At 41.5% G+C, this 11835-nt stretch overlaps 1 protein-coding gene across 1 annotated transcript; it reads left to right on the forward strand.

Moving 5' to 3' along the window:
- Positions 1-7683: 7683 nt before the first annotated feature.
- On the forward strand, positions 7684-8597 carry Smp_083450 (DNAj homolog subfamily C member, putative; the record flags this gene model as incomplete). The annotated part of the gene is made up of 3 exons (XM_018790740.1): positions 7684-7781; positions 7819-7971; positions 8020-8597. Exons 1-3 carry the CDS (start codon positions 7685-7687, stop codon positions 8595-8597), a joined length of 828 nt encoding a protein of 275 aa, XP_018645981.1. The 5' UTR covers position 7684.
- Between the last annotated feature and the right edge of the window lie 3238 nt (positions 8598-11835).

Here is an 11835-nt window from a genome sequence, read left to right on the forward strand (position 1 = left end):
AACGAGTACAGTAAAACACTCACTGGTACAATTGGTTATAATAATAATTGTTTCCATTACACCAATCGCGTTCTCGTCATAAAAAGTAGGTCACTACAAGAGCCTCCCGCTAGAAAGGGTTTACACTTTCGATATGTAGCGGTTTCGTTCGTGAGACTGATCTCCAAACGTTAGCAGAACAGGAAGCGATCGTTGATCCTCGAGTTGCCATCAGAGGTCTTTGACGTGAAACGGTACCAGGAAAAAAACGTACTGTGTTTGTTGCTTGAGTTAGCGTGCTACACCAGGATTATTCGTATCTAGAATCTGAAGATTGCGTTCGTAGGCGTCAGGACCAGAAAACGCTGCGAACGTGAGACGGAACCATATTGAGCCAAGAAATCAGGCGCGACCATAATAACCAAGTTCGGGACCAAGTGTATGCCATAAGTATTTTGAGCCAGAGAGATCGACTGAGTGCGTTGACTAGAGCATGGGTGATCAGGCCAACTTTCGTCAAGGTTGACTGAAGTCGACGGTACCAATAAGGCGATGGTCGGAGGCGTGGGCTCGGGATGAATAAAAAAATCAAAGAAAAAGAGAAAAGTGTAGCATGTGTGTAATATAGGGATAGAGTCCTATATCGTATCCGTTGTTGGTTGTGGGGTTAGTCGCGAAATCGTACGGGTAAGCGTACTCGGCGACCGGAACGTGAGACGGTAGTCTCGTTCGAACCTCGTGAGCCTGCAATATCATCTGCAATCAAGGGCGGTGTGATCTGCTGGTCTGGACGTGAGATGGAAGTCACGTCCGTAGACGGGGCAGATGACACGTGCTGTTGACTGGGACGTGATAACGATGTCTCTGATGTATCTAGTGTGGGATCCGAAGTAGATGTAGAGATCCCGCTAGAATGTTTGGTGAGTCTAGCACTGAGTCTCGGCTTATCGGGCAGGACACTGTCATCGACGTGTGCTGGCTTGAGACGATCAACGCTGACCATTTCGACGCGGCCATGTCGATGAACCTTAAAGGTCTTTTCGTGACAAAACATCACATGAAAAGGTCCTTCGTAAGGCTGTTGCAAAGGTTTGCATGCCGAATCTACTCGTATGGAAACATGTGAACAGGTAGATAAAGCTCGAGGGAGAGCGACTTGTCGATGTTGTATACGAGTTGACACCGGAGGCAGTGTTCGTACAAATGCAGGCAGTCGTTGGATGTAGTCTTATTTACTAAAAGTGTTAATACTCTATGGTGTGAAAAATTCCCCAGGCAGAGGCAATGTCGTACCGTATACAAGTCCAGTGGCAGAACATTGAATATCTTCTCTTAAGCTCGTTCTGATGCCTAAGAGGATGAGAGGTATGGTTTCGTGCCAATTTTTGTTTTTGTTTGCTCGAAGTGCACTTTTAAGTTGGCGGTGGAACCGTTCGACAAAACCATTTGATGCTGGGTGGTGGGGGGTAGTGAGTACGCGTCCCGTATCAAGCAGCCGGGTCAGCGAGGAGAATAATTCGAACTCGAATCATTGTCCTTGGTTAGTCGTGACAGTCGAAGGGCAACCGTACTGCACTATCCATCATTCTACGAAGCGGCGAGAAACTGTCTCCACCTTAATAGACGTAATGGGAATAGCTTTGGGCCATCTTATGGAACGATTGATGCACGTGGGTATGTGATCATGCCAGTGCGATGGTGGCAATGGCCCTACAATGCCTATATGAACGTGATCGAAGCGTGCATCAGGCGTAGCGAACGTGGCAATGGTGGCAGCTACATGCCTGTGCACTTTTGATCGTTGACATTGTAGGCACTGCTTCACCCACACACGAACGTCCTTATTCATAAACGGCCAGACGTCTCGCGCAGCGATGAGTAGTAGTGTGGCTGTGACATTCCATACAGGGCATCAATGACAAGACGATAATAAGGAGAGAGTGCGATGGGTCCGGGAAGACCACTAGAAATATCACATAGGATAGTACCTGAGCTACTAACTTGAGGTACTTCTCGGCACTGAAGGGATGTAGAATGTTGTTCTTCTGTATAGGAGAGGTCGCTTGCTTGGGCGATGGTATAGCCGTGAGATCAAGCATCGGTAAATTAACTGCATTCGCTTGGATAAGTGACAGAGCATCTGCAACATAGTTCGACTCGCCTTTGACTTGACGAAGGTCTGTCGTGAACTGAGGGATATAGTCCAAATGTCTGCACTCTCGTGGTGAGTGGCGGTCAGACTTGGTATGCATAGCATACGTTAAGGGCTTATGGTCGGTTAATGGGATGAAATTGCGACCTTCTACTGCGTGCCGGAAATGTATGTTGGAGCAGTAGGCTACTAGCAGCTCTCGACCGAAAGCGCTATATCTCGTCTTCGTGGGAGTGAGGCGTCATGAGAAAAATTCGAGAGGTTGCCAACTCCTGGAGATTTTCTGTTGCGTAACGGCTCCTATGGAGAAATCCGATGCATCAACCGCTATACTAAGCGTAGCTGACAAGTTAGGATGAGTGAGGAGTGTCGTTTGAGCTAGGGCCGTTTTGATCTCTGATAGTGCAGCACGCGTGGCATTGTTCAATTCCAGTTTGTGTGGATTACCACGAAGTAAGTCGGTTAATGGTGGTAACCGTTCTGCCACGTGCGGTTTAAAGCTTCGATTAGTTGACCAGACCGAGAAATGCCTTCAGTTCCTTGAGTGTGTACGTACGGTGTACTCACTTATTGCACGTACTTTATTCTCACAAGGTAGAACACCCTCTTGCTTAATATTATGATCTAAGAATTTTATTTCCGGGTTCCCAAGCTTACACTTGTCGGGGTTAACTATTATTCCGTTATCCGAAAGGCGCTGGAATAGTAGTGTTAGGTGCTGATAATGTTCATCTACGTTTGATTAGTAGGTCATCAATATAGACGTGAACAAAATCTAGGTCTCGTACTATGCTATCTATAAACCTTTGGAAAGTTTGAGCAGCATTCCTTAATCCAAATGGCATTAGTAAGAAATCAAACAGACCGAAATGAGTCGTGATAGCGGTTTTCTCGATGCCTCCAAGAGCGACTGGGATCTGGTGATATGCTTGTACCAGATCGATCTTGGAAAAGATAGTCGTGCCCCTGAGTGATGCCGTGATGTCATGTATATGAAGGATGGGATAGCTGTCGAAACGCGTAACTACGTTTAATGCTTGGTAGTCTCCACATGGTTCCCAACTAACTCCATCCTTTTTTCGTACCATGTGGAGAGGTGAGGCCCAGGGACTGTGAGAGAGACGAATAATACCAGTAGCCAGTAAATTATCAAGCTCACGTTTAACAAAAGCTAATTTGTCCAGTGCCAGTCGGCGAGGTTTTGCCGTGACGGGGGTCCGCGGATGACTATGTGGTGTACCACACGATTGGTGACCGATGGAGTCTCCTCGAGAGGTTTAGTTAATTTGGAGAATTTCTGAAATAAAGAGTGGAATAAATCGTCACGCGAATGACATACGCCTGTTATTCGGTACGCGTTTGTGTGAGCTTTAAAGCCCATTAATCTACTGTTCGATGAAGTACCGATTAGCTGCAGCCTACGTGAACTGACTAGCAATTCATAGTGCTGTAGGAAAACGATACCGAGTATGGCCGTGGGAACATCCGCAATGATGAACGTCCACGGAGACTGTCGTCGGTTGCTCAGGCTTACCGTAAGTTGTCGTGTACCATAGGTAGGAATGACTGAGCCATTCGCAGCACGTAGTCGAAGCATAGTGGCTTGAGACTTACTGTTATCAATAGGTACGACAGAAACTTGGGCACCTGTATCTACTAGGTACCTAGCGTTAATGCGATAATCGTGCATGTAAAATAAACGACCAGCCTGAGGTGAAGGGCCGGCGAGTACGGCCGCACTTACTCGCCGGCTCGGGAGTTTCCCGCCATCTATAAGCATGGAGCTCGGCAATGGCGGGCACCGGCCCCGAAGGCACAGTGGAACCACCGCCAACCCGGACTCGCTTCCGAAACGGCTTTTTGGCGTGGAAGATGCCCGTTTAGCGCGAGTTGTCACGGCTTTACGAGAGCGTGACCTGGGTCGGGGGACGTAGGTTTCTGGCACGTTGGATCGGTCTCGGAAACTGAGACGGGTGTGAATACATTTATCCTTATCCCTATGAACTGTAGGTCGACTAGCATTGAGGTCGATGTTTGAACGTGATAGTGAGGCAACTATGTAGTTGTCTTGGATGCTAGTCCGTGCCAATGTCATAAAAAGTAGGTCACTACAACATAACAAAATCATATGATGTACTGCAATAATGTGGTTCCGTCTTAAGATGAAATTTCTATATTAAAAATTTCAACCCAGGAAGTTGGAAATCTATTAATAGTAACAAGCCGGTTTTTCCGTAACTTTGTCCCTAAAGCTCAATTATACTAACTTGAAACCAGTTTTAGCAAGGGTAATAAGTACGAAGCATGACACTAGTTCATTTTGACGTACATTATTAGTGAGTAAAAGTGCAAGTCAACAAACCCTGATGGTAAAAAGTTAATTGTAAGCGATTTAAATAACTTGGATACAAAGCAATTTAACTGCTACTCGGAAGGCTGTAGCGGTAAACAAACCACAGAAATCAATAGTTCTGTAAGTGATCGACATTAATGCTGACATGCTATTTCCTGGTATATTTCCCCATGTTTTCATAAAGCGGCGCAAAACTCATCGATAGTTTTTGACACACCAATAAGCTAACTGGAAACGTTAACATAGACAACCTAAGCTCCTAAATGTGTGGTAAAACTGATCACTTTTCGTAATTTAACTAAAAATTTGGGCGAAGATTATAAAGGACCTCCAAAATAGGGCACATCCTGCTGTTGTGTTCACATGGACACGTAACCCGTGGGTGTTTTATCTCTCCAGCTGACGATGTCAAGATATGGCAAGCGATATGACATGATAGGAACCTTTCAGAGTCCGGAATTTAGCGATTGCTGACTGTTATTTTCAGGCCAGTTATGGTTTATATTAGTTGCCAAAGTAAATGTGTATACTTGTCATAATTTCCATCTAGATATACAATTACTTATGAGTGATTCACTAGCTGAGCATTAAAAGCTGCTGGAAACTGCCACTTCAGAACTCTTCAATTATTGTGTTCACTTAAGCTGATGTGAAGAGAGCGTCGACTTTTTATACAATATTCTTTATATTGAAATTCAGGAGTATCGTAAAAACAACCGTCCTTTTTCGAAAAAGAAAACCAACTGTCAGGAGTGGTTCGAAGCACTGGAACTAAGTCATCCATGGAATCACAAAAGTGGTGTATGACAAGTATATTGACATTTATATTTAGTGGTTTCTCCAGTAAAAAAAACTCTGTCTACAATCTTGGTGTAATGCTGTATAAGCAATCGCATCTGCATTTACAAACATTGTTTATTTATAATAATTTGAATATCCTACATTTGTGGCTATTTGATACGTACGTTACTTCTTGCGTTTGAGACGGGGAGTTTAGTCGTAGCGTGATATGCATTTCCTAAACTTTTGCTGTGTCCTTACGCAGAAAAAAACACTATCTTTGATACAAAGAATTCTTCCTGAGCTTAATGTTCGGTAGATTACTTTTCTTAAGTTATATTCAAGTTAATAGTTGACTTTGGTTTTGCCTCGAGGTAAGCTGATCAGCTTACCATTCGGCTTTTCATTTTTTCACGTTAAAGCTAGTTTTCGTATACCCTAACATTTTGCATCACCTGTTTTTTAAAATCTATTTTGTTTTGAGTTTACATTCAAAACAGATAGCACGTGCTATTTTTCTTCGCTTACGGTTGTAGACTTTTCTTAGGATCTACCCAAAGAATCAATAAAAGGGAAAATACATTGGAAAATAAGGGGGAAATAATGCGGAAATGCGCCAAAATGTCTGTTTATTCGCATGTACGGGGGAAATAAAGCGGAATTTCCCCTATATGTCGCTCTGTTTCAAATGTCGCTAAATTGTCTATTTTTCGCCTAAATGTATAAAAAATTTCACATCACCATAGTCTTAAAGAATTCTTTTAGGCGACCAGGATGTCGCTTAGCTGTCACCTCTGGCATGCAGTGTGACAAAAGCAAGTGTTGGTTCCACGATGCATTCACAGATCCTACAGTAACTGCTTACGACACATGTGATAAGTCGGGTCGTAGGTGGGTCTACGGCACGTGGAACATGGATGCTGAGGATTGGCTGAGCACTATCATCATTCTCCTGGCAGGTCTGTGGAAGGAGTTGCCAGTAAACCTGAAAAAGGTAGTCCTAAAACGAGTAGACAGGCAATGGCACGCGGTAAAGTAAAAAGAGGGACCTCAAAAATGCTAGTATAGACGGGACATGCATCGATGCCAGTGAGGACATGCTGAAGCTTAGCACCATTATAACATCTACAACACTAAACTCCCTCAGCAAACTTGGGTCTTCTAGCACAGGATCCCTGAATGCAACAGTGGTCCCCAAAATTCCTGTGGGCGATCGGACCCCCATCAAAAGTGACCGGGTGCCACCGTCTATAAAGCTGAACAATTCAGGTATTATAGTGAAATCAAGTGGTGATCTGGCTGTACAGTTTACTCCCAAGACTACAACCAGTCATCAGAGAATCTGGAACGCGCTTCATTTACCAAACAAAAAGTTTCATCTTGAACGTACCCGGAAACCTGAGAAGACGATCACAGTTCGCGATGATTTCCTTATAAACATGAACCTTAAAGACAGCTCCGACCTTCTCCCTCAATCGGCAGAACAAAAATGACAGAATGCTCTAAGAAGAGTCAAACAGAAAGCTCGAACTTCCCAATATAGAGCCTCTGATGGTCACATGGCTCACTCGAGGAAAGGACTCCAAGCATCAAAACCACCCAAGGCTACTTCGCGTAGTGCTCACAAAGGCTACCGACGTAGAGGATGTTTTACTGCCTAGTCATTTACTGAAATTAGATGGGAATGTAAGAATACTGCCTGATATACTGTATTCTGAGAGCAATCTCATCAGCACCATTCCTAAGGAATCTCACGCCTTCTTGCGTAGGATATATTTGGCTGATAAACCTACCGACATTCAAACCAAACTTAAAATATCTAATGTAACTAGCACTCTCCATTTGATGAGTTCTTAAGTAGACATTTTTCATAAGAAGTTAGTGTTCTGTGTCATGAACTGTTATTGTTATAGTCATCCGAATAACAATGACTATCTAGGAGTCAATGTTTCACCTCTGAATTCGTGTATTTATTAACTTTTCAGTTTTACCATAGAAATTCTAAGTATGGTTAATTTAATAATAGATTTCTCATTTCGTCACTCGAAATTGTCATATATGACGCTTAAAGCACAAAGGGGATTCAAAACTGCATTGTAAAAAAAACTAAGAGGTTGGTGATAAATGGAATAAAGTACGATTTTAGGGCGGATTCATATTGTACGACGCTCTATATGTATGATGATTGATGATATAGAAGACGTAAATTTCAAGCAAATGTTTGACAACTTTTCTATTCACTAATACCTCTTGAGACTGCTTGCTAGACAAGAGTACGGGGAAACACGAGTCAAATATTAAAATTTTTTAATCATGAGACACTTCCTGAAATATATTTTGATTGCCATATACAGTCGTATGTATTTTCGCTTAGTTGTGCACTCAAAATTCTGATATTTTTTTTAGACTTTTGAGGCCATATGGCGTCAAGTTTGCTAAAAGATTGCGTTAAATACTTTCACACGAAGAACTTATATGAAGTCTTAGGAGTGACTAAGAAGTGTGAAAAAACTGAACGTAAATATACAATATGAAATATGTCATCTTTTTATAGTTCGTAAAGCTTTTTACAAATTGTCTTTACTTCATCATCCTGATCGCCATGACAGTGATTCAAAGTCAGAGGCGACAAAACGTTTCCAAGTGCTGTCTAGAGTCTATTCGTACATGGAAGATGACGAGAAACGTAAAGTCTATGATGAGACAGGTTAGTTCTCGATTAGCAAAACTTAAATGGGATAATCCTAATTTTTAGGTGTTATCGATGAAGACGATGAGATTACAGGCAAATCATTTGATGATTGGGTTAAATACTGGCAACTTTTGTTCCCGAAAGTCACAACTAAACTAATAGATGACTACTGTAAAAAGTATAAAGGAAGTGAACAGGAAACGGAAGATTTAATCGAAATCTACAATCGTTCTAAAGGTGATATGGATGTTATAATGGAGTCTTTATTGCTCACGTCATATCGAGATGAAACTCGAGTTCGTGGTCTTATTGACAAATTGATATCTAGTGGTAAAATTGATACATATACGAAGTACACACATGAAAAACCTGAGAAAGCAGCGAGAAGAGCTAAACGAGCGCTAGAAGAAGAAAAGCTGTTTGCAAAGGAACAGAACAAGAAAAACAAAAAACAGAAAGTTGATGTTAATGAAGGAGATTTAGATACATTGGCTAAGGCAATTCAAGCACGACATGAAAATGCACTAAAATCATCAGAAAACTTTCTGGATAAGATTGCACAGAAATATAGTTCAAAGCAACAGTCGCCATCTAGGAAAAAGCCTACTAAAACTTCAAAACCTTTGAAGAAAAAGAAATAATTACTAGCTTGATTTTAAAAAAATGTATTTTCTTATTCGAAATATTGAAAAATAAGATACATTATGAACAATTACAATTTCACGACTGTTTCTGACTTTCTACTCTCTGTGGAATGAAACAAAAAACAAAACGCGTAACAAAAGATTATAGCATTTTAGTGTGAAATAAGGTAAATATCTTATGAAAGACGTTTTCATTAAAGGTAAATTATCAATTTGTTGTTAAAATGAAAACTTTGTCATTACGACTTTGGACTATTTGATTACTTCGCATATCATGCAATACAGTCCCAACTTGTTATAGGTATATTGTCAACTTGATTTTTCCAAAGGAAAGAAAAAGGATGTGGTCGCAATCGGGTAACTTCATATAGTTGACACTACACCATGAATATGGCTTTTATACTTCGGATCATTTGTTTACAAGTAGTTAATAGTTGATGGTGAACAACCTCACGTGTGACATTGCTTGTTTGACAAAAGCCAATAAAAGTTAGTAACCACAAAGTTTCCAAATAAAATCCACATAACAACACCGCGTGGTAGTGATAGTGTCTGGTGATTTTAATGCTCAAGTAGGTAAACTAAGCGAAAGGGAAAGAAACATGGGTGGATCTTATGGTGTCGTGGCTCAAAGAACAGATAATGGCGAGTGTCTGTTGCAGTTGTGCTCAGACAACCACCTATTTCTAGCAAATACTAACTTTAAGCATAAGAAAAGAATTTTTTGACATGGAGACCCCCGAATTCGTCTTAAAGTTGAACTCAAATAGATTACATTGCTATCAGCCACCGATGGAGAGGCTCGATAAAAGACTGTCGCTCTTTCTGGAGCGCGTACTCGCCTGCGTCTTACTGAACGTAGGAAAGAACCTCTTAGAATACGCCGATGATATAGTTCTTTTTGGTGAAGACGCTGACAAAATGCAAAGTCATCTGACCACTATAAGCAACAATGCAGGCATGTTCGGGATGCGACTCTCCCCCTCGAAGTGCAAAATGTTACTTCACGATTGGGTTGCACCGGTGCCTGAACTAATGATAGGGAGTGAAGTACTTGGGCGTGTCGACCGCTTCACTTATCATTAGCCTTTGTGATCTGGTGTGTGAAGAAATCCCAGCACGGATACAGAAGGCTCGACTAGCTTTTGCTAACTTACGTCATTCATGGCGTAGGAGAGGTATCCGTCTAGCAACCAAAGGACCTGTTTACTGTGCAGCAGTTCGTTCCGTCCTACTTTATGGCTGTGAAACATGGCCAGTAAGAGTGGAGGATATTCGTAGGTTATTAGCATTCAATCATAGGTGTCATCGAAGCATTGCTCGTATATCCTGGGACCACCGAGTAAGCAATGCAGTTGTCAGGAAACGGGTACTAGATAAGGATGGCAAATCAATTGACGAAGTAGTGAAACCTCATCAGTTAAGATGGCTGGGACGTGTGTTACGTATGCCCAACCACCGACTGCCCCGACGAACGATGTTTTATGGTGTAGGAGGAGTAGGTTGGAAGAAAGTTAGGGGCGGCCGGACCAAAACATGGCACAAATTGACGAAGTCACTGACAAGTGGACTGAGCCATGTTGGTAGGTGTAGACTACGTGATTAGGATCTGAGAGACGATAGCAACTGATGGTTAGAGACCTTGAATGACATGGCTCAAAACCGTTTGCAATGGTGAAGGTGCATCCACTCTTTGTGTTCTACCAAATTCCAATCTTCTGAATTCTTCATATCTCTATCTTTTTTCTCTTTCCAAATTTATTTCACTCGATTATACTTCTTGAATAACATTTTCAAGCCCTAATCTTTCCGATTACTGTTTATACTTTTACTACCTCTACCACTATGGGACTTGGATCTCTGTGCTAATGTGGTATGGCAACTTGTGCTGATATACGTACGTACGTAGTTCTGCGTTGTGACTGAACGAACATCACCGCGTATATTATTCATCATATTTACTAAATAGTGGTTAAACATAGTAACTTCCCGTTACAAAGTTATAACTATGGTGAAATTACTACTTGATCGCTACGGAACACGCTCTGATCTGAAAAATATTGAAACCATAAGGCTAAAGCCACTACCATCTGACCTCAACTCACTGTGATCATTCTTGGGGTTAGTAAATTATTATGCCCAATTCCTTCCACCTATGCACCGACACCGCGCGCCTCTGCACGAACTTCTGAGTAAGGAGACAATGACACTGTTCCCCCTTATGTCAAGAGAACTTTTATGACAGTAAGGAAATACTGTCATCAAAAGTGCTGTCAACATATTTTAACCCTAACCTCGAAATAATCATTGGTCTGAATGAGAAATTCCCATCAAGTAAAATGAATTAAGGTTAACAACGGATGTTTAATTAGGATCTGGACATCCGATTATTTTAGTATCATTTTTAAGACTAATAATACGATGACATTCATTTTGAATATCTTTCGACGTAAGATTGGTGGGATCTGACCCCGTCCGGCTTAAAATTCTGGTACGAATATCTGAGTCTGACGATGACTGAAATCCTCATACAAAGATAAGGCACTTAAATTATTCATCTAGAAGTAAACGAAACTTAAAATTCTCGCATTACTTACTAAAGAAACGCGGCTTATAAAACAAAATAACCCTCAGGTCTATTTACATTTTTAAGACACTGACATCGCAAGTTGAATAAAGTATGAGATGTAAAGGTCTCTGTTAGTTTTTATACGGTAGTATCGTAAGAAAAGTCATGGGTTTTTTGGCAAGATAAGATTTCAATACTTCATGCTCGGTTGTTCCAAGTTTCCGAAGTAGAATTCTCACATTTGAAGAGTGATCATGATGAGAAAAATTAATGTAGGAAATATCTTCATATCGCTTGAAACAAGATTGAAATGTGACACCAGTATCAGGATCAAAGCGAAACTCGCTCATTGAGTTGACCAGTGATTCGATAGTTCTTGGATTGTTGCTATTGTAGTTGAGAATTTGATCACTGTGGGTCGGCTTCCTGTACACTTGAGTCTCCAGTTAACCTGTGTCGGTTCTGGTGATTAATATATTCAAGAATGATAGCTTGTCGTTTGACTCCTGTTCCATGGTGAACTTGATGTCATTGAAGACGTCGAAGACCCAAGAACTCACAAAACCAACTGCGTACAACCCTTGTTCAAGAGGGCAAGGACACACTGCAACACAATTACAGCACGAAAAATGAAGAAAAATACTTGAAGACCATCCTTCAAAAGAA

The sequence above is a fragment of the Schistosoma mansoni genome, assembly GCF_000237925.1.
Source record: "Schistosoma mansoni, WGS project CABG00000000 data, supercontig 0037, strain Puerto Rico, whole genome shotgun sequence".
NCBI lineage: Eukaryota > Metazoa > Platyhelminthes > Trematoda > Strigeidida > Schistosomatidae > Schistosoma > Schistosoma mansoni.